The 24,117-nt window shown below is 36.8% G+C and overlaps 2 protein-coding genes across 3 annotated transcripts in view; one reads left to right on the top strand and one right to left on the bottom strand.

The window, feature by feature from the left end:
* The first annotated feature begins 3,091 nt into the window (after positions 1-3,091).
* b3gnt7l (UDP-GlcNAc:betaGal beta-1,3-N-acetylglucosaminyltransferase 7, like) lies at positions 3,092-5,968 on the top strand. The gene has a single exon (XM_060882029.1). The coding sequence runs from the start codon at positions 3,366-3,368 to the stop codon at positions 4,584-4,586; it is 1,221 nt and encodes a 406-aa protein (XP_060738012.1). The 5' UTR covers positions 3,092-3,365; the 3' UTR covers positions 4,587-5,968.
* Positions 5,788-24,117, bottom strand: part of cep104 (centrosomal protein 104) — a 33,579-nt gene continuing 15,249 nt past the window's right edge. The window contains exons 12-22 of one of the 2 annotated variants that reach the window (XM_060882027.1): positions 22,026-22,199; positions 20,899-21,075; positions 17,517-17,717; positions 17,127-17,219; positions 16,330-16,390; positions 16,173-16,245; positions 15,602-15,710; positions 11,341-11,479; positions 10,917-10,993; positions 7,639-7,732; positions 5,788-6,741 (exon numbers count right to left, since the gene is read on the bottom strand). In XM_060882027.1, the coding sequence (XP_060738010.1) occupies positions 6,605-6,741; positions 7,639-7,732; positions 10,917-10,993; positions 11,341-11,479; positions 15,602-15,710; positions 16,173-16,245; positions 16,330-16,390; positions 17,127-17,219; positions 17,517-17,717; positions 20,899-21,075; positions 22,026-22,199 (1,335 nt within the window). In that variant the 3' untranslated portion in view covers positions 5,788-6,604. The remainder of the gene's footprint in view (positions 6,742-7,638; positions 7,733-10,916; positions 10,994-11,340; positions 11,480-15,601; positions 15,711-16,172; positions 16,246-16,329; positions 16,391-17,126; positions 17,220-17,516; positions 17,718-20,898; positions 21,076-22,025; positions 22,200-24,117) is intronic. The other variant, XR_009649208.1, reaches the window with a different exon arrangement.

Below are 24,117 nucleotides of genomic sequence, written 5' to 3'. Positions count from 1 at the left end.
TCGTCCCAGAAGAACCCCTTTACTCAAACAGCGGCACATCACAGCTAGACTGAGGTTTGCCCGTGAACATTTGAAAGGTAAAGATGAGTTTTGGGAGTCTGTGCTTTGGTCTGATGAGACTAAACTGGAACTGTTTGGGCACATGGATGTTGCTTATGTTTGGCGAAGAAAGGGTGAGGCCTTCAACCCTAAGAACACAGTTCCCACAGTTAAACATGGTGGTGGGAGCATCATGCTGTGGGGCTGTTTTGCAGCTTCAGGCACAGGGAGCCTTGTTCGGGTGCATGGCATCATGAAAAAAGAAAATTATGTTGACATTTTGAGGGATAATATGCAGAAATCTGCTCGTAGTCTAGCCTTAGGTCGTCGCTGGGTCTTCCAACAAGACAATGACCCAAAGCATACATCGAAATTGGTCCAACAGTTCCTGAAGGATACCAAAACAAAGGTCCTGGAGTGGCCCGCACAGAGCCCAGACCTCAATCCTATTGAGAATCTGTGGCGAGTGCTCAAAGTGAATGTCCATGCTCGGAAACCACGTAATTTGGACCAGCTGGAGCAATTTGCAATGGAAGAATGGGCTAAAATCCCTCAGGAAACCTGTGCCAACCTAGTAAAGAACTACTCTAAGAGGTTGTTGTCAGTTGTGGCTCAGAAAGGGTTCACTATTGACTATTAATGACCGGGGGCTAATAATTTTGGACGTTTCATTTTTGCCCTTTCTTGTTTCAACTCACTATTTCAATTAAATATCCTAATCAAACTTAGTGGAGATTTTGTCTTTGTTATTTTGGAAACAAACACACTATAAAACACTTGTTGTTAATGGTCATTTCCATGGAGAAATCAAGAGTTTTGTCTAATTTCATAAGGGGGCTAATAATTTTGGCCTCAACTGTAGATAGATAGATAGATAGATAGATAGATAGATAGATAGATAGATAGATAGATAGATAGATAGATAGAAATACCAGATTTTGTTGTTTTATTTTATTTCCGACAGAGAGCGCCAAAATACAAAAAAAGACAAAATAATTGTAGCGTATGGATTGTTTTGGATGACTCAAACATATCACCAAACATAATCACTCAAATCACTTAAAGAAAACATTTTGAATGAGTTTAAAAAAGCTAAGTTTGTAATATTTTGTCTTTTTATCTTACCCAAAACAGTACAAAATAACACTGCTTTAGGAAGAAATCTGTATTTTTTATTAACATTTTTATCTAGAACACTGGTACACTAGAACACACTACATATAGTCAAAGTATTTTACTGGGTTATTGACCGGAATCATTTATTTTAATTCTTAGAGCTGATTAAGTTCGGTAGTAGTTCGGATAAGCGGTAGAAAATGAATGAATGATTAAGGCCCCCTACCGCCTACTAAAGGTATTACAGAAAATATTTGTTGTAGCAAGTGCGTTGGGGACGTGTTCTCACGGTGATTTCTTATTAAGCATATAGTCTATGGGCCCTTACATTCCAGTAGAGCTTTAACAAATCTTGGTCAAATTTCATTAACTATTTTTTAACACCTTTGGTATACAAATGGCCAAAAACAGCACAAGATAGGACCCCAGCTCACAGATGACTTTATCAGAATGTTTACTAATTTATTTAAAAGGTTTATGGACTATAATATCACAAAGTCAATGTTCATACGAAGTTCTAAACTGTGATTACTGCATATATTTTCCCATGCTCATTAATTAACTTGAGATGCAAGCTGGGGACATGGACCTGGTATAAGAAACAAAACATAAACATAGAAAACATACTCATAGAGAAATAATCTATGCCAGGGTGTTGTGATGTGTTTCCAACCCAAAGTTGATTGTTTTCCAAACACAGCATGTCTTGTTTTTTTTTTTCTTATTCAAAAGCTATTTGACAGAGATTCCTTTTTATTTTTAAATACATTTATTAACGCATGCTGAGTCATAAATGATTATTACTATGGCCAGAAAGGTTTGGAGTAACTTCAGAGGTTGTGTGATCTGTACCAACCCTGTTCAGTCAACATTATTCATGCTTTTGATCTCATTTGGATCAAAAATGGAAGTTAGTTGAAAGCATGATTAAATACAATACAACAATGATGATAATCTGTACCCACACACACAATTCTATAGAACATAGAAGCTAGAAGATGAACTGATTAAAAAGTTAAAGAATCCTGCTAGAAAATCAGGAATCCTGGACAACCATGTCTAACTATATTATAGATGTCAAACAAGGATTATGCTTTGTTGCATTAAAAGCTAGTTAAAGAACTAGTTGCTTTGACAACTTTAGACAAGATTTCTTTGTCTGTCTTGCACATTCTTCCCATCCGTTTCTGCAATTCAACAATTGAACAAACTTTGTGATATAAATACAACATTTCAGTCCTTAAAGTTATTTAAAGCTACTCTTAAAACATTCAGGAAATTCAGGACAGAATTAATGTTTTAGAACCTATGTTCTGTTGTAGTAACGTTACGTGGGCAACTGAATAACAAGTCAGTAGTAAATTATATTTGATTGAATCAGTGATATGTTACTATTTTACTTCGCAGAAAACGCCCAAAAGCAGGTAACAAATATAGACTATAACGTAAATGAAACTGCTCTTATTCTGATCTTAATCTTATTCTTTAACAAAGAAACCTACTGGAATGCAGATATGTTTGTTGGAATTCTAGTTTTGACGCTTTTACTAATCTGCTTTGATGACAGAGAGTTATTCTCTAAAGCGACACAACATTCCAACAAAGCAGCAAATCCTGCCTTACCATTACCTGAATTTCGTACTGTTTAAATGGACCAATCAGCTAATTTGTGACACAGCATATAGCGCACAGACGCGCATGTGCCAGTGTATGACACGGTTCATACAAAAAAAACATTTACAAAGAACAGATTTTATTCAGCTTGAAAATTTTTATTTTTTCGGTTTTCTTGTTTGAAGTCTCTGAAATATGCCGGCTTTAAACCTTACACTCTTGTGTGTGATCTCAGGAAGGGTGTCACAGGTAGACGTTATAGAACAACAGCCTAGTATGTGGGTGGGTGGGTGGGTGGGGCTGAAGGGATGAGTGAGTGTCCAAGACACCCTTTATGTGATGCAGTTTTACCAGTTCACTACGTAGAACATAGAAATTAGAAGACAGACCGAATCGCGAATGGATATCTTAGACCAGCGGCTAAACTAACTACCTTCACCAAAATGCCGGGTAACGGGACATCGGTTTGTTTCTAACAGGACAACCACCCAAAAGTTAATTATCAGTGCCATGTTTTTCTTAATTCCTCTTGAGAATTTTTTGCCTTTAATCTGCACGCGTGTCTTAACCAACTGCGTCTGAAGCGCGCCTCCGAAATGGAGCATTTATTCCGGCGCAACAAAGTCCTAAAGTCCTTGTTGTCTTTGACTTTATTGTTGGTCACTGTTTTGATGGTACAAAAGTTCAGAGTGGGTGATCTCCGAATGAAGGAGGAGAAGGAGGTGCCTCATTCGGAACCGAAAAGCAACATGCGATTGACTATGCAGTGGAAGACTAAAGCCGAGGTTAGAAACACTAAGGCTCCCAAGGCACCGGTCAGTACGCGCGCACCGACTAGGTGGAACATCACCGCTATTAACTGCACTGCGGACTCAGTCCTGCGCAGTGAGAGCTGGTTTCAGAATCTGGACTCTAGGTTCCACCAATTCGTCCTGCACAGACACTGTAGGTATTTCCCCATGCTCATGAATCACCCTGAGAAGTGTGCTGGGGACGTGGATGTGCTAATCGTGGTGAAGTCGGTTATAGAGCAGCACGACCGCCGCGAGGCTGTGCGTCGTACTTGGGGCAAAGAGCACACCATCAAGGGCAAAAGAATTAAAACCCTGTTCCTGCTGGGCACCCCTACGCCTGAAAAGGATTCCAATAACCTACAGAAACTCCTCGAATACGAGAACAGACTATATGGAGATATACTGCAATGGAATTTCATGGATACCTTTTTTAACCTCACACTGAAGGAGATCAATTTTCTGAGATGGTTCGATATCTACTGCACAAAAGTGAGCTTCATTTTTAAAGGGGACGATGATGTCTTTGTCAACCCAACTAACCTGATGGATCTAATAGACTTCCGAACACAGGAGAATAAAGTGCAGAACCTGTTTGTTGGGGACACAATTTCAAAAGCAGTGCCTATTAGAAATAAAAAAAGTAAGTACTATATACCCAAAGAGCTGTATGATAAGCCATATCCACCTTATGTAGGTGGTGGAGGGTTTGTCATGTCCGCTGATCTGGCACGTAGACTTTTAGCTGTTTCTGAGAAAATGTTGCTTTTCCCCATTGATGATGTGTTCCTGGGCATGTGCCTTCAGGAGTTAAAGTTGGAACCAGAAATGCACGGAAGCTTCAAAACATTTGGGATTGTGAGGCGCAAGGTGAGCCTGATGAACAGCGAGCCATGTTTCTATCGTGATCTCATTGTTGTGCACAAAATGAGCCCAGAGGAACTGCTGAGTATGTGGGACATGGTGCATGATGAGAGGCTCACCTGTACCAAAAAGGAAGTGGAAATAAGTCCACACATTTTTTGAATCTTTGTCTTCTTTGTTCATTTTCCAGGCATAATTATTAATGATTTTGATCTCATTTGGATCAAAAAGGTAGTTGTTGGGATGTAGGGGGAACACAACATGATGTTAGTAATAATATTAATGTTTATAATAATAATAAAAATAATAATAAACAAACAAATAGATCAAAATAGTAAATAATTTCCCCATTGATTGAAATTCTCCTAAACATACAATATGTTCTAATATGCAGTGCGTAAAATTTATTTACATCCGAAAACCAATGAAAAGCCCTAAACTTTACAGTTTACACATTTCTAAAAAAAAAAAAAAAAAGAGAGAGAGAGAGAAAACCTAAAAGCCACTTTTTATTTTGCTCTGAGGCTTTGCATTTAAACAGTAAAATAGCAAATTAATTCTATGGCATACTCCTTGCAATGTACAAATATAGTTGTTAAGAATTCACAAGTGATCTTTGTAAGTGTACTTTTTCACCAGCCTGATTTGTCACTATGACAGGACATTCTGCAATTGTAAGGGCCATTTCATGTGAATTACCTTTATTTAAGGCGGTTGTGAAAAAGAATTATGACTTGCTTTCTTTGTGTTTGAAGACAATGACTTCAGTGGAATAACATGCTTTAGTCATTGTATTTATCCAAACACAGCTTGTCAGAAGCACAACAGAAAGTAGTTTCATTGGCATTCATACATTCACGGTCACCACTGGGTTCACGGCATTTAATGGGACCAATTTGTTATTTATACTCGCTAGCAAATTTAAAAAACCATTAGAACATCTGAAGGTTGTTTCCATGTAGTTTTTCCTGTTTTAAATTTGCTGCGGTACATTATGACAGATGTGTAAAGTGTTTACAGTTTGTCCCAAGTAGGATTGACATAACCGCCTTAATTGCAAACTATCAACACAAGGAGTTTATTTAAAAGTATTTTGATTATTTCATTAAGAACAATTTAGCTCAATAAGGTTCATTTTTATATTTTCAGATGTGGTACCCTAACTTGTGCTTACATGTTTATACATTCATTCATTCATCTTCTACCGCTTATCCGATGTTTATACATGTACAGATTTATTTGTTATATGACATGTTTATATATTACATATGATACATACTAATTTAATAAATAAATACATATTATATCTCTTTTGGGAAATGTAAACAAATATAAACACTTTATAAAGAAATCCACAAAAAGCTAAATGTATCAATAATTCATTAAATATCAATGATTTCAATGTTTACAATGATTTCTGTACCAGTAACCAACTCACTGCATGACTCATAATGACAATATGTATGACTCATAGAAGGACTTTAACTGATGATTTTAACTGAAGTCTATAATTTGTGAATAAAATGATGCTAAAACTGGCAAAATTGTCATTAATCCAGAACTACGTTTAATATACACTGAAATATTGTTTACATGTTGGTATAATATTAATGACTGTTCCATCACACTGTGTGGATTTTGCTTCAGAGAAACAGCATTGACACTGACACTGCCCTGTTTAATATCTGTGGGAGTTCTATTAAATTTTACATTTTTGAGAAAAAACTATCAATACTGTTGTGTTCAACAAGTGCTCTAAGATACAAGATAAAGACATTTCAGAAAAGAATTACAAAATTTTCTCAGTCTTAGGCTATAATAATATTCTAATTCAAATTACATCCCAGGTAATTTTGTTTCACTTTCAGCCTAGACAGTGTTAAAACAACTCAAAATTATAAAAGTTGTTTCATTTAAAAATCTATGTTTACACATCTTCACACATATGCACACAAATTATAATATAATAAAATAAAAATAAATAAAATAAAAAAAATACATGGGAACATTATATTAGAATGAAATATAACTAATTAAAACCTATTTTATCTCCTTAATTTTAATTACTATGTGTATTTCACTGCAGTGCTGAAGGATATGATTAGGAGAAAATCTTGTGCTGTACTCCTATAATCATGTCCGACTGTGCTAAGCAAAGCTTATAAGTTCATTGGCTGGTACTAATGCTTTAGTTTACTGGTCCTACTGGGGCGTGGTGCTGGCGCAGGGATACGACTGCTGCTCCGGCCACCACCTCTGCCTTTCCCAACAGATTCCGCTGCTGCTGCCTTCAATGCTGCTGTACCAAATGTCTTCCCTGATTGTGGCACAATTAGACAAATAACAAATAAATAAAAAAAGCAACCTGGACTCAGAACTTACAGTGCTTGAAAATTTTCAAGATGATGATGCAGACGTTGAAGAAATGAGTTTCAATGAGCTTCAAGCTTCAATGAGCTATAATTTTGTTAAAATAAATAGAAAAATACTGTTTTTTTAAAAAACCCTGACTCTCAACTGTGTTCAGGATCAAACCTAGCTCTTTCTGAGGTGGCAGTGTTACTAACTTCACTGTCATGATTCACATTTAACTACCACTGAAAATCAGATGTTTGTGTGCTTTAGTATCTCAAATATTAAACATCTTGTGTAGGAAAGGGTAAAAACTAAATTTTGGTTTGCTTTAAATAACAAATACAAACATTAATCAGAGACATGCTACTGTGCATACAGTATGAATCAAATGCTATAACCTTATTATGGCATTATAAAACATTTTGCATTTCTTTTTTTCTTATCTAAGGCATCCATAGAAAACTAACCATGTACAAACATTTCTCAGTGCCATTTAGTTAAGTTACTATGCTGTATAGAATTCAAATCAACAATTCCTGCCTTTCATAGGTATATAACTAGACCTTGTGCAGTTGGAGTGGAGGTGAGGTGGGGTGGGTATGTTGGCGTAGGGGGTTGGGGGAGGAGAATCTGCCTCTTAGCTTATTTCTGGCCCAGTGGTTAGATCAGTATTACCCAGACTCATATTGCTTTGTAGATATTACTATATATTTGTTACACAAATTAAATGAAAAAGTTGCTCTGCAGAATTACAGTAGAGTTCGTTTCAGGCAGGTCTGTTTGAGGAGGAGTATATTGTCAAATAGTGTCGGGAAGGTGGAGGGCTCGCTGCAGGCCAAGAGAAGGATGAATGGCTCACCTTGTGTGTGTGTCTTTGCTCGCTGTAATGCCGCTGTCCTACGTGTGTTCTGCTTACATCCGGCACTGCTGTCCATGAGGTGAAACTTCCAGCCCTAAACACACAGCTCAGTGTTACCCTGCTGCTTGGACCATTAAGTCACAAATGAATACAGGAGGCACCTGTGAAAGCAAACTAATATTTTGCATAATATTATTCATGTGAGTGAATTTATATAGTCTACCTATGGTAAATTAAATTGATTGGGCAGGATTTAGAAAGGCACAGACCTCTCAATAGAAGGTCTCACAGCTGACAATGCATATCAGAGCTAAAACCAAGCCATAAGGTCAAAAGAACTGGCTGCAGAGCTCAGAGACAGGATTGTTGCAAGGCACACATCTGGGTAAGGCTACAAAAAACAATTCTGCTGCACTGAAGATTCCCAAAAGCACAGTGGCCTCCATAATTCTCAAATGGGAGAAGATTGGCACAACCAGCTCTTCCAAGTGCTGATCACCAGCTAAACTGAGCAATTGTGGGAGAAGGGCCTTAGTAAGAAAGGTGACCAGAACCCGATGGTCACTCTGACTGAGAGCCAGAGATCCTGTGTGGAGATGGGACAAAGTTCAAGAAGGACAACCATCACTGCAACCCTCCACTGATCTAGGCTTTGACAGAGTGGCTAAACGGAGGACTCTCCTCAGTGCAAAACATATGAAAGCCTGCTTGGAGTTTGCAAGACCACACCTGAAGGACTCTCAGACTGTGACTAACAAGATTGACCTGGTCTGATAAAACTAAATTTTAACTGTTTGGCCTACATGTTATATCTGGATGAAACGAGTCACCTCGGTTCTGTTTCAACCAATTCCAAGAAGACAAATAAAACCCAATCTGTTCCTAAAATGCTGCAAATTTTGTTAAAGGACATACTTGAGCAAAAATATCAAGGTACTATCACAACAAGACTGGGACAAATTTCTGGAAATAAAAGTAATAAAACTAGTCATAAAGAGCATCTCAAACTGTTAACAGTGGAAAGAAGAAAGGTCAGTAGCCAAGAGTCTGGAGAGCTGCAGAAACCCATAAACATGGTTGGAAAAAGGGAACAAGCTCTTGCTACAAAACTCTGTTTTGGGAAAACCAAATGCTGCTCGTCATACTGAGATCCCCTTTCCACAATGATGGTGGTGGTGGTGGTGGCATGTTGAAAATTAACTTTCTTCTGCGACCAATAAATGTTTTGTTAGCTTGTCAGTTCACATTTAAGGCAGTGGCATATTTATAGTGTATATATTCCAGGAACAGGCGTATTTACAGTATACAGTGTTCTTGAAGACACGTATTTATACTGTAATTATGCCATAAACAGGCGTCTTTAAACAGAGATCATGTGACATTTTAATTGCACACAGGTGAATTAGTTATGTATCATTAAATATTCTATCAATAAGAACTAATGCGACATCTGATGTAAAATGGCTGCACTAGAACTGATGAGGAGTTTCTTAGCAACAGATTGAATACTTAATATACTTATTAAGTATTTATAATACTTATAATAAACCATTATATTTTTTATTTGTAAGTAATTTAGAAAATAAACTGATCTCCCACAATCTCAACATTGTGGGCTCTTTTCAATATATTCATAATATTATAATAAAAATGTATCTGATTTTACACCCAGGTTACAAAGAAATTTCAACACAAAAGTAAGAAGTTTAAGGCAGCTGAATACTTTTCTATGACACTGTACATACGTAGTGTTATTTGCATAATCGCAGTCTAGTATACAAAGTGTCTTTCTTTTAAAAGCTATGCTTCAATGCTTTGCTCAAAAGAGTAAGGATTCTGGATCTTAAAGCTTCCCATGTAGCTGGTTTTCCTGGACTCTATTCAGGCCACTTGGAATCATCAACCTCTTCCCCCCAACCCCATGACCGACTGTAACATCAGCACACTTCTATACTACAGCAAATAGTGCAAGCACAGCATTACCTATATATAAAGACATTAGGTTGTTGCTCTGAGCAGATCTGCCAGCATTGAAATTTAACGGTGTAATAAAACTGTCTTGAGTCTGAAAAGTGAGCCTGTGTTATATGAAGAAAACTCACCCCAATAAAAATAAAGCAACATGCATGAGCTGGGTAAATCCCAGTTTATTAAAATCCTTCATGTTTCATATTTTGTCCAACTTTCCATAACATTTGCATTCTCTATAATAACATAACCATTATAACCTTCCACCATAATCTATTGAGTAAAAAGTAGTCAAGCAGACTTCAGGTTTCTTCTTTTCAGGTGATTTTTTCCATTATCCAAACAATTAAATGGATATAATGTTTCATGCTAGGAGTGATTTAGAAAATAGGTGAGCGGACTTAGCTTAAAATGGTGTATTTAAAATGGTGTATTGCTAATAGGAAGAAACAGTACTTTTGACCTGTGAAGAATGCAAATCCAGATACAATAACCCTAATTTATAAAAGTTGTGGATTTCCCCATGAGCACATGCTAATTCCTCCAAACATTTCCTTGTTCATGAATTTAATTTTTAAACATGTTTACATTTTCATTTCTGCCATTTAGCAGACACTCATTTATTGGGTTTATCTTGTTTATCAAAGCTTGAAATTACCAAATTTCATGTATATTTATTCAGGGCAAGTTAGGGATTTTGAAAAACATGCAAAAGTTCAGGCTATCCCTTATACCTGTATCTCAGTTGAACAGGAATAGGACTTGAACAGGTTAAGAGATCAGAATATTATCAGAACTTCACAATCAGACATTTGAACGGCATAATTTTGTCCTCACATGATGTTACACATTATCTTAGCTTTTGTGTTCAACCCATGCACACCTGTTTAGTGCCTGACAGAGACACTGTCTCCATTAACCAAAGCCTTCTAAAGGCCTGTAATTAGAGACATCAGATACAATGCAAGAGTGAAAAGGGAACAGATGGTAGATGTCCATTTATCCAAAATGGTTGCATTTGAAGATACACAAATAATAATCAAGCGATTGACTGATTATTCCTGACTGTATAGCATTCCTGCTGTATTTTTTTATTGTATGGAAATTTTCATTCATTTTTATGTCACTTTGGATAAATGCATGTCAAAGGAATAAATGCAAATATAGAATGTAAATGCAAAACTGAAAGGTTCTGAGAGTTCTCTCATCATCTGTGACACTTAGAGTTGTAATTTTCACTTAAATCTGAGCACAGTGATGTATGAATGTGTGGGTGTAAAAAATCAGCATTAAACTTGCATGTGTCTCACCTCCTCTCCTGGAGAAAAGTCCTCATGGCACAAAGGACAGTGGTTACAGTGTCCTTTGGCCACAGTATCTGAAAGAGCTGATCAGAAAAACACACCCACACACACCCACACACAAAGGAGGTTGTTCTCGGACTTAACAAAAATCAAACATTAAACGCAACAAAAATTCTTCCTGCTGCACAAACGTGCATTGATACATGCATTGATACATAACGTTGTGTCATTCTAATTGATTTCTGAAAGAAGAAAAAAAAGAAATCCTACTATAGACCTGCTTTAGTTTCACATCATTGTCAGTTATCTGAAAACTGGTACATGGTTCTGTACAACTGTGAAAAACACCCAAACGTATGTGTGGCTGTGCTACTTATAGACTTCTGCAACACATATAGTTGTGAAATGTGAGAACATGGACAGTACTTACGGTTGCAGGCTGTGCTTTGAGCATGTTCAGTCAGCTTATTTTTCATGATGGCCTCAGAACAGTGAGGACACTGGGTAAAATCTGCTTTGTGTTCACACTCTGAGAGCAGGTGCTCAGTTAGGCTTGCGATCTCTACAACCTAATACACACACACATTTACATTAGTGTTGTTTTACGTCTAATAAGCTATGATCAGATACTCAGGTGATTCAAACATAAATAAAAGTATTGGAAGAAATCAAAGCACTGTACTGAGAAAAAGAAAAGCATGCAAGATATTTGAAAAAGGTCAGAACAACGAGTTAATGTTCCACTACACTGGAATGTAGTTAGAGCAAACAAAGTGACAGTTAACTTCTCTAAAGTCAGCTGTCAAAATAAAAAAACACAAAACATGAGTGTGGGTAACAAAGGTTGATTCCCCTGGTCTCTACATCCTCAACAGAAAGTCAGATATTGTCCTCTAAAGGTTTATGATGTTTAAGGGCTACAGCTTTATCTTACCAACTCACTCACTTCTGCTTGCTATATAGCATGAGCCCTGGAAAACATGTTGTAGGTATTCCTTGTTTAATTATTTTCATGATTAGCCTATGTTTAGGCTAATTCTCATCTTCTCAACATTTATATACATATATCTCATCTTCTCTACATATATATATAGTTTCTCTACATAACTATAGTATCATCTCCTAGAATGCAAGTCGCATGTCAAATAACCACTAATGATGAGTTGTCCTACAAGGTGGAGATCCAAAGCTTAGCAGCAAACTGTTTGACAACAACCTCACCCTCAACACAAAGAAGACCAAACAGCTCATTGTAGACTACCACAAACATAAAAACAGGAGACACTGCATTTTCAAGTATCTGAATGCATACATCTCTGACGATCTGTCCTGGAACCAAAATGATTAGATTCTAGTTAAGAATATAAACAATATCTTAACTCTGTGCAGAGACAGAAGAAAGATCACCTGTCACCTGCACCATTGCGAGCAACCTGACCACCTCCATCACAGTGTGGTAAATTCAGCTTGATGGTGTCTGAAAGGAAAGGGTTATCTCCTGTTCATCGAGGAGATTCAGGAACATAAGGAACCAGAACCAGCAGGTTCAGGAACTGCTTCTTTTCCACAACCATTACCTGCTGAACTCTACACTATACTGTTAGATGTTTTACTTCCTGTACTCATCCTGCAGCTTTAAACTAGACTGCATATTTTGTATGGTCTAGATATAATCGTAGAATCAAAGATCATCAATGTAAGTTCAAAGTTATCTTTATGTATCTGTATATTTTCTGAATATATATTGTGTTTTATCCATGAATAATCTAGGTACTGTTGTATAAACAATGTAATGTCTCTCACATACAGTATATTCAAATACAAATACTTGCATATATTATATGTACCTTTTTATACCTATTAGTGTTTTATTTTATTACTGTCAGTCTGTCTGTCTATTCAGACAATTTACCGTCTGTCGAACTATTCAGCAATTTCTATCTCAGTTTTTCCTATTTGTTGAACTCACAAGTGGGAAATTTGAAAGCTAGCACACGTCTCAGCATGCGTCTTGCGACATGTTTACAGATTCTCTAGTGTCACTCTAATTGACAGGGGTGAAGAAATTCCTTTCTTACACCCAACAAAAGGGGGACAATTATGATCTTTCGGGCTTCAGATGTCCTGAAGTGTCACTAAAGGGAGCCTCTCGGGGCAACAGTATACAACCTGTCATCATTTCTGTACCGTTTTAATTCATTTTGTTTTAGGTGTGAAGCGTTCAGTTATGTTTTGCTGTGGCGAGTAATAACTAACTACCTTTGTTTTTGAGAAGAACACAAAAGGAATTACACTGACTGGATTAAAAAAAGTTCTATTTACAATGTGTATCAGTCACCTTAGAACAATTCCTCTGTAACCTACAAAATGTAGAACATTTAAGGGTTCTTTGATCACCTCTTGGAGCCCTTAAAAGCTTTATGGAGAATCCTACAATTTTGAAAATGCTTTTATTTTTTGAAAGATAAGAACTTGCTGTACGATAAAGGTTTTCTAGTATAAATACGTGTGAAAACCCCCCAACAATTCTTCTCTTGACTGCCTGCCTCCAAATCTGCTTAAGACAAACAATTGCCTCATCTCCAGATTTAAAACAAACCAAGTAGATGGCTCATATAGCCAAGACCATCAAGTATTGGTATGAGCATTGTTACAGTTGTTACATTGTTACTGCTGATTTACTGTAACATGGCTTGTAAAAAAGTATAAAACAAAACTTATTACCACTACGTATTTTTTTTAAATTGTTTAAGCTTTCAGAAATACATCACTATGTAAGCCGACAGAACCAGTTCTGCTATTTGAATATTCTGCTACATTCCTATAGCACTGCTTAACTGAGCTCACTATCTCTCTGGTACAATAGGTATGCATTATAATTATGTTGGCTTTGTAGAAGCCAACCTTCTGTTTTCCTATTTAAGCTTAGCCAAAAATTTATAAAATTTAATGGGCCTAGAGCTTTCGAGCCACATGCACCAGATTCGGATATGTTGTAGACCCTGGTCTGAAGTTTGTTGCTATTACTTTTTTACAAACATGGCTTGTAAAAAAGTATAAAACAAAACTTATTACCACTACGTATTTTTTTAATTGTGCAAGTTTTCAGAAATACATCACTATGTAAGCCGACAGAACCAGTTCTGCTATTTGAATATTCTGCTACATTCCTATAGCACTGCTTAACTGAGCTCACTATCTCTCTGGTACAATAGGTATGCATTATAATTATGTTGGCTTTGTAGAAGCCAACCTTCTGTTTTCCTATTTAAGCTTAGACAAAAATTTATAAAATTTAATGGGCCTAGAGCTTTCGAGCCACATGCACCAGATTCGGATATGTTGTAGACCCTGGTCTGAAGTTTGTTGCTATTACTTTTTTACAAACATGGCTTGTAAAAAAGTATAAAACAAAACTTATTACCACTACGTATTTTTTTAATTGTGCAAGTTTTCAGAAATACATCACTATGTAAGCCGACAGAACCAGTTCTGCTATTTGAATATTCTGCTACATTCCTATAGCACTGCTTAACTGAGCTCACTATCTCTCTGGAACAAATTGTATGCATTATAATTATGCTGGCTTTGTTGAAGCCAACATTCTGTTTTCCTATTTAAGCTTAGACAAAAATTTATAAAATTTAATGCGGCCTAGAGCTTTCGAGCCACATGCACCAGATTCGGATATGTTGTAGACCCCGGTCTGAAGTTTGTTGCTATTACTTTTCTAAGCAATATGAGTACCGGTACTCGCGGTACTGGGTCTCAAAGTGGCCTTTTTTTTCCATAGATACCCATTATAGAATTCTGAGGTTTATAACTCGGCAAGCTTTCGATCTATCTACACCAAACTCTGCCAGCTTCTTTAGGGTGATACTCTGGACAAAGGTTTAATTTGGTGTACCGACTGGCCTTTCGGTTGTGCCGCAGCCCCACACCCAAAATATGCAAAATCAAAAAACTATTTACAACATGGACATGTGACATATCAAAACACTCAGAACAATAAGGGGAACTCCCTCACGTGTATTCTGATGACGTCACATGATGTCACGTGATGTCACGTGAAAATCAAAAATTAGCACAACATGGATAAGTGACATATCAAAACAATCAGCCCAATGTGGGGAACTTCCTCGGGAGTATTTGGATGATGTCACATGCTTGTCTCCGCTTACCTCCAAATGGCAACCTAGCTTTCTGTCCACTTGCCTCCAAAAGCAACACTAACCCTTATGTCTACTTGCCTCCAAAAAGCGCCATCCGCTGCGAATACTTGCATCGTCAAAGCCAACATCAAAGTTTGTCGTGACAAACTTTACAAATCTTTCTTTGTTCTTTGTTCTGATAACGTTTTTCGTTTGTTTAAAATAATTGTATATAAATAATTGTTTATATGTGTGCTATATTACCTCCCAAGAAAGAGACTTCAACAGCACTTTAGTAAATCACTCTGGAAAAAAGAAGTCTGCCAAATGCCACAAATGTAAATCTAAGCTACACAAAGCAGTCCACCATATTGTTTCGCTCTACTATTCAGCAAATCGGGCATAAAAACACAAAAATGTGCAATAAACAAGTTTCAATGATACCAAAACTCTAATTGAGTATGACAGTTCAAGTTATTTTTTTGTGTGGATGTGAGGGTGTGTTTCTCTCTTTCTCTCTCGCTCTCTTATATACAGTACCTGTCTACACTGGAGGCATCGACACAGCATTGGACAGTGTTTCCAGTAGTGTAGGTCCAAACCCTCTTCGGTAAAAGACTTATCTCTCTCCCCACAAAATATACAAAGACTGCAAAATAAACCAATATTAGAACTATTTTACTCTCTGAAACAACAGATCAGTTTTTATATAAATAAGAAGCAAAATTAAAAGATTACTTTAAATGTATTAGTGGGGGAACTGAACTCTTTAAAATGTAATACTCAATTTATACATCACCTTTTATTTCAATTAAAATGAAATAGAACAATAGACCAAGAAAGAGTGTGAGAAAGAGAGACAGAGCAAGAGAGAGAGAGAGAGAGAGAGAGAGAGAGAGAGAGAGAGGGAGGGAGAGAGAGAGAGAGAGAGAGAGAGAGAGAGAGAGAGAGAGGGAGAGAGAGAGAGAGAGAGAGAGAGAGAGAGAGAGAGAGAGAGAGAGAGTGGTAGATACCTGTAGGGTGCATACCATTAGGTTTCAGCATAACCATCATCATACTGTTCACAGTAAACACTGAAATACAGGAAAAACACTGTCTAACAGGAACTTACTTGTCTAGGTAGTTTGGTATGGACTGGCCCACTTTTCCATCAGTACAGATGGAATGCGTTCCCCTTTTAACACCTATACAGAAAGGTAGACATTAAAACCCTCTAAATCTGTTCAGATGTATACTGTAATAAATGACCCTGAACACATTATACACACCTGCTTTATGTGACTTCTCCGTTTTTCTCTCTGGTAATTTGTTCTTTTCCTTCCCCTTTTCCTTCATAAACAATAAGAGATGATTTCATTGAATAACTGATGATAGCTATGTAGAAATGTTATAAAACAACTCTTATTGTACTTATACAGGTTCTTAATATGATACTATAACTGTCAATTTCCAGAAGTTAAATTAAAATAAAGATGCTCTACCAGTCCAGTCTTTTGGAAGCAGGTAGATTGTCATGAAAACCTTGCTAGTTTGTCCCAGGGCGTGCTCTCTCTCTCTCTTACTTACACACACACACACACACACACACACACACACACACACACACACACACACACACACACACCAAGGGCAAATTGGGGTATCTATTACACTTACGGACATGTATCTAAGAGGAAGGATGAAACTGGGGAACCCAAAAGAACCCATAAGAAACTCACACAGTAACCTGTATTATCAGAGCTGTGAGGTGATAATGCTATCCGCTGCACCAATAAGCCATGTAGGGATATACTTATCTTTGCATATAATTTCACTAATAAAAAATGTTTAATATATTTAAGTAATGGGTTTTAACAGGCTTTAAATATAAGACAGCAATATTTATCTGTGGATTGTTTGCCATGGAAGACATACATAAATTTCAAGACATCAAATAGTAATCAAGCTGTAAAGTCCCAAACACAGTAAGTAACAATGCTCTCCTCATCATATCCCTTTTTCTGAGAGGAAATATCATGCACTAATCTCCAAGGACAATGACTGCATGCATGGCTAATGAACCTACACTAATCTCCTTCAGAACAGCCAGTTGATCCTGCAGGCTCTTGATTTCCTGCTCCTCTTTCTCTACCACTTTCTGCACCCTTCCTTTTTTCACCTTAAGATAGAGAGAGAAAAGAGAAAGAAACAGAGATGATATAAATTATATAGTTTATATTGCACTAACCTGAAGCAAACTTTCCAGCCTGGCATGGACATCACACCAAATAAAGCATTCTAGACAAAGAGTGTGACTTTGTGTCCATTACTCAGTCTCTTTGGAATCTTACACACTGGTTTATACTTGAGAAGCAAAACTAAAATCTTTTGCATTTCTAAACATGGTCTGTCCTCTTGTTACTGTAACAGTGCCTCTGGCGGTGAATGACATCAGTTACGACTGACTGACTTTTACCTGTGATTGTGGAAGTCTGCCGTCTATCTTGGCGAAAGAGTCAAAGAGATGTTTATAGAGGATGTTTTTGCGAGTGCTGGGATCATCTGGTGGAAGGTAGCTCAGTATGGAACGTCCGTGGAGATGGTACATCATCTGGATGATCCGTACAGCCAGCTCACGTACGGTTGCGGCACAATGCTCCAGTGCTCCTGCTAGAAACTAACCCCACACAAACACATTAGATTATAATCATTGTATACAACTAAAGTATGTTTTTTTGTCTAGTAGTGGGTGTGTCAGTAGAAAAGAGCAAATTTTATATTTCCAAATATTCATTCATTCATTCATCTTCTACCGCTTATCCGAACTACCTCGGGTCACGGGGAGCCTGTGCCTATCTCAGGCGTCATTGGGCATCAAGGCAGGATACACCCTGGACGGAGTGCCAACCCATCGCATGGCACACACACACTCTATTTCCAAATATTCACTTTCCAAAATATTTTTTTAGATGTTATTCTTAAATCTGATTGGTCAGATGTTGATTAATTTTCCATAACATAACAGCATAACAACTTTGACTAAATAAACAGGAATTAATGTTTCATGGATGTTAAAAGAAACGCTAAAAATGTATATATGGAAAATATATATGTTATATATTTAAAAAAGTATCATAATACAGTTGGGAATAAAACGCACCAGGATGTGCAGTTATAGGAAGTCAACTTCACATGTGGTCATGTCACAGCTTCACCTTGTTTATTATTTTTCTATGACTGCACACTGCATACGGTTTTATTCATTTATAATACTAATAGTATTTTTCTCCGATATTCAAAAACATAATTTTTCGACAGCATCTTTTGCACAGTATTATCCATAATTTACAATTATCTTGAGTTGGATTAATTAAGTTATATTCTGTGATTATTACAAGATATACAATAACATTGATAAGATATGTAAACACTACATAGGACTGCATAAGTCACCCACATTTGAACATTTGAACAAGTTCCTGCTCAGTATTCTGTCTCTTTTTGCTTCCTGTTCCCAGACTCAACTTTCTATTTCTCCATACACTGATGCTATTCATGAGCACCGTATCTCTCTTCCCCTCATTTTAATTACAAGAAACCTAATCGCGTCTCGGCTCAACGCAACAGCTCATCTCCCTGGAAACCAATGGCAGCAGGGAGGTATTTATCAGCGCTGACCCTTTTGGTAACCCAAAGCTACCCCTTTACCAACACTCTTTGTTCAGAAGTACAAGATTAAATGGATAAATAAATAAACCCACAAATACTTAGGAGAAAGTCCTCAAAAACATGCAAAATGCCACAAATCATATTCAGAACCATTCATATTATTATTACTATTTTCACTAACAGAGAATATGTTTGAAACACACCAATCATATCTCAAATGTCATCTTGGGGAAGTTCTTTTATTACACACTTTATGAAAGACATGACAAGTGCCCAAACAATGTTTTTTATGAAACAGAATGAAACAAAATTGAACTAAACTAAATACCACCCAATGATAATATACCCGTCTCTTTAGACCAGACCTGATTACAATCAGGTGTGAAAATTCAACAGCTATTCTTTTAACAGAACCTGAAGTTTACCCTTCAAACAGTCCCTGTAGGCACACAGTTGCTTGCGAAAATGCACAGAGAAGCTCAAATAGAGGACAAGAATCCACTAGGGCTGTGAAGACAGACAGAATTAATTGGAAGAAGATAGAATTAAAAGGTTAATAAAAATAGACATAAAAATAGACAAAGGAAAACAGAAAGGATGAAAAATACAGAAAGAAAAGTGCCCGATGTCCGTGATCGCATGGTTTACACGTAGATACATGCTGATGAAGGATTGCATCTTAACTTGTTAGAGGCCAGCAGTGACTGCCTTATCCTCGTAACTCAGGGCTATGAGCCTAATACTGGGACACCAGCACCACCTACTTTGTTATACAAAAGCTCTTCTGTTTCAAGCTCATTCCTTAGGAAAATGTATTTCACTGATTGATATGAAAGAGAGAATGTGGAAAACACAACCACCTTCACTATCACCTTTCTTGCATGATGTGGCCAGTAATTTAGAAAATTATGGCATATTTTAATGAAAGACTGAAAAAACACGAAATACAGCATATAAGAGAGAACTCATACAATGGTAACACATTTTTTAATCTGTTTATTTGACTGTGCAGATCATCAGCTATACAAGTCCTTGTGCATGAGCTGTTACTATAGAAACAATAAAGTATTAGAAAGAAGGCATTCATATATTCTAATCATTTGAATTAAAACTGGCAATGCTGTCAGTATACAGTACTTTTTTGAGTGCTCTGTTTTCTTTGGACTGTTCTCTATTAATAAGGTGGAACTGTTCCCTTTTAATGAGGTTTTATAATGAAATAGGACCCGTTTGGAAACACTAAAACATACAGTTAACTAGTAGGATGTAAGAACATTGGGAGTTGCCCATAGAGTGAGGTCATCTCTTCAGTCAAAGGGTATGTAGGTTTGTACTCATTACATGGGTGTAGCACAACTCCCATTCAAACTGGTCTAAACTATAATTCTGCTTGTATGGGTGACATTCAGATGCAACATCCTGGGCATGGATTCAGTTTAGGAATCAAGCCTCTGGTTTAGCAAAAGTGTAAGAAAATGAAGCTTTAAGAATGAAATGCAGAAATAGAATTATACTCACTGTTTCATTTCATTGTAATTATCTTTCATATAAGGTCTGCTGAAATCACTACTGAATTCTCAGTTCTCAGTAGTAAGAAGGTGTGGAGTATTCTTATTTAAAAGCAGCTCTGAATGTAGTTCCTGTTGCAAACCACAGGTTAAGATGAAATTTCAAGAAGCTATATTTTTTTATCTACTGTATAGCTATTAGAGTGTAAGTGAAAACAGGAACTAGTTTGTTTCATGGCCATTACACAAAATATACTTAAAAGTATGAAGTTCTATTGTGTTATAAGGATTATAAATTGTTGCCAAATTAATGCCCAATTAAAAGAACAAAACAATTGAGATATGCTGTCATAAGAACATAACAAGAACTTTGGGTTGGTCCTACGCTTTGTGTCACACCACACTTTTACTTATTGAGTGAAATGTTAGCCAGCAGTTTTAATGCCTGCTCAGAAAGTTTTGCTGAGTTTTCTAAAAAAAAAAAAAAAAAGTTAGGTGGAAGTATGTCATTAAAATAGATGTATTTAAAAATTTGATCAGTGAGAAAGAAAGGGAAGTGTGCTAAAAAAAAAGTGATGTCGGAATAAAGGACAGTGTTGGAGAGTGATTTAGGATATGGCCTGAGTTAGATTGAGATCACTTCTTTAATTGGTTAAAAAAATAAATAAGTGAGGTTTTTACCAGCATGACGTTGCCAAGGGTAAAACCGGAGTCGTTTGTGCCAAGCTGTTCCAGAAGCTTTTCCAGCAGTTCGAGTCTGCTGAGAGCGAGACGTGCAGGCATGCTGCTCTTTATGGGCTTTACTAGCTCAGTGGGGACAAACTGCAGAGCTCGAACATCCTTATACACAGCCATCTCCTGCATAGGGAAAGTGATACATAAACAACTATACTTTAAAATCCTCTTCTCAAACAGACTCTTGAAACACAAGTATACATTTAATACAGATATGTTAAGTAGAAAATATTCACAATACAAAATGCACAGCACATTACTTTTTCCGTTGCACATGGTTTTATGCCCATGTATTTAACAGCTGTCTATGTAAACTGGTGCAAGCTTAGAGATCATTCGAGAGTTTGATGCCAGCACAAATCCGACAAAAGACTCCTTTCATAAACTGGATATGCATTGGCTGGGTTAATTAGTGATTTTCTGTGACAGACCAGTGAACAGTATGATCTAAGAGCTGCTTCTACACTAAGACAGGAAGTGTGTCAGTCTGGTTCTCAACTGCACACTCTCACAGGCAAATTCGTTAGCACACGAGAAAGTGGAAGGAGGAGGGGGAAGCCTGTGAAACGAGAAAAAATCTAGCTGGAGTTTTCAAACAGAGAGACATTCAATAGGCATATACACACTATAGAAACTATAATATGTATATTCATAATATTATATTAATAATACATTTATTACATTCACACATATACTACAGAATGCAACAATTTATAGATGTTACACACATACACACAAACACACACACACACACACACAAACCCATGTGTGTCAATATTGGCATTCCTGCAGGACCCTGTACAACCTCGCTAAGCCAACATAACAGCACTGAACCGTCTCCTGTAATCTTTGAGAAGCTGGATAAAAACAGAGCAAGAAATCTTACTTTTTTGCACTGGCATTTAAAGGCATGTTCGCCAAATCATTTATCGACACCTAATTGCAAACTTGAAGACTTTCATTTGGTTTCTCAGATGCTAAAATATCTGCACACCTCAAACTATGATCCCTGGAAAAATGTTTGCCTCTCTAACCATCCTAATCATTACTTGTATGTGCAATATATACTTTACCTGAATAAAAGCGATGGCCAGTGTGCGGAGTCTCACTGTAGACTCTGCGGTCCGAGAGAGAAGACTTGGCCAGATGTGATCTACACAGTAAATTATCTCAGATCTTCCCAGCTGGTGAGAAGACACAAAATCCTTCAGAATCAACCTCAGCAGCTTTAGTGATGCCTGGAATACCTGCACAAGATAAGAACCAATGTATGGACCAATGTATAAAACTATATAAGCCTCATGTACACTACAGTTCACTGTTTACTTATACAAAAGACAAAGCATTACGTAAATCATCTGCTAGTAAATATTTCAATACAAAACAGTCACCTTTTCCAGAAGCTTTTTTTCCCGTACCGATAGAAGTGCTTTTGTATATCACAGAATTTTCAATAGTAAGAGGTGTTGCTTTTCTTTTATATGTTTGTTACTGTACAAAACTGTATTGAAACATTTAAAAGTTTATTTTTATAGCACAGTACTAGAGTTTCTCAGTATTTCTTAAAGATCTATCTCAAATAGTTTGACAGTTTTGGAGAAGTTACATCAAATACCCAAATTATTAAAGAAACCTTTAGTTCAGAACCTGCATTAACAAGAACAAGTTCGGAAGCAAGCTAAAAGGCCGTATGTTTGTGATAAACTAAATCACAGATGTATTGCTCAAGAACTCCACAACACTGCAAATCAGGACTCAGATATTGCTATTACCTCAGTTGTATCTGCCTGTGATGACTGTGAGCTAGTAACAACAGCGGTCCCAAAACAACATAGTAAACTACAGGGATGGCAGTTTCATGCATATAAATAAACCTGGGAGTAAAAGCATGACTCAAATCTAACTGATCAGAATTAGAAGAACGGCTTGAGCAGTAGTCCCAGCTGCAAGGTGAATCACAGTTTCTATTAATGTGCTCAAAAAAGGACTTGGTGCAGGTTCCACATATACAGAAACTCAAACAGAAGGTATAGAATTTTTAATATGATATTTTCTGTAAGGAGAGTTTTTGGTAAGAGTCTGCAGTATAAGTGCTTGGTATCACTCAGGTTTAGGACAAACTTTGTTGATTACTTTCCTATAACAAAACAAACAATGGATTATTCTACATGTATTATTTTATTGCTTTTATAAATCCTGAGATTTTAGTTGACAGCTGCACAGAGATGTTATTAACAGCAGATTGTTAAAGTCTGTGCTATTTATTTTACTAAATGGACTGAGTGAGAGGGCTTGTGGGAATGTTTCCAACACTGGGACTGCATTGTTCGGCTGCTCAGAGCTGAGATTTTTAAGAGTTTATGAATGAACCCCTGAAAAAAGCTGGAGCTGTAGGGGATCACATACTGGAATGCCACCATAGGAGATTAATCAGGCATGTGACAGCTGGATAAAGGCACCGCAAACACGTGAAACTTGAGAGAAGTTCTAGGGGGTAGGATAATCGCCCCACATCAATACTTGCTCACTGATAACATTTTTTAAGTGGTATTGCCTTTTATATACATTTCTACTTGTTGGGGAAAGGAAATGAAGTTTACTGCATGTTGCATGGTATGGTATAAATAAGACTTAAATCATATCTATAAGATAAATTGAAGGTTAGATAGCTAGCTATTGGATAGCACACAGATAGCACATAGATGAATAAACCAATTCTGAGAAGAGAAAATACCAAATGTAAATCTGTCATAATATTAAAATGAGAGACACAAACTCTATATGATGTTATAAAGCTATTTCAGGTGATACCCTGATGTTCTATTATAAGTTGATTTAAAGTAAACTGTACTGAGTAATTGTTCTAATAAACTGTTTAGTTTAGTTCTGCAGTTACAAGCAAGGGCGTTAGTCCCTTTAAAATGATCAAAGCCTGACTCAGAGGAAATCATTATATAAATACATCACATACAACTAAATGGATGCGAGTGGTTTTGCACCTTACTAAGGAATAAAGCACTAACCTTGAGGCATGTGAGTTTTGATTACATGTGAAAACATTGTTCTAAAATAAATGTATTTGCACTAGTCTTCCTGCGGTATCTATGACATTACCACAACTGCCTGAAAATATACAGAAACACGATGTGTTCATAGTAGTAGATC

Source organism: Tachysurus vachellii, chromosome 11, assembly GCF_030014155.1.
Source record: "Tachysurus vachellii isolate PV-2020 chromosome 11, HZAU_Pvac_v1, whole genome shotgun sequence".
Taxonomy (NCBI): Eukaryota; Metazoa; Chordata; class Actinopteri; order Siluriformes; family Bagridae; genus Tachysurus; species Tachysurus vachellii.
Note: the sequence above shows the minus strand (reverse complement) of the source record. Positions and strands in the feature narration are given on the sequence as shown.

Bases quoted from the DNA above. Each gene is read 5' to 3' on its own strand.
- b3gnt7l (XM_060882029.1), top strand. From the start codon at position 3,366: ATGGAGCATTTATTCCGGCGCAACAAAGTCCTAAAGTCCTTGTTGTCT.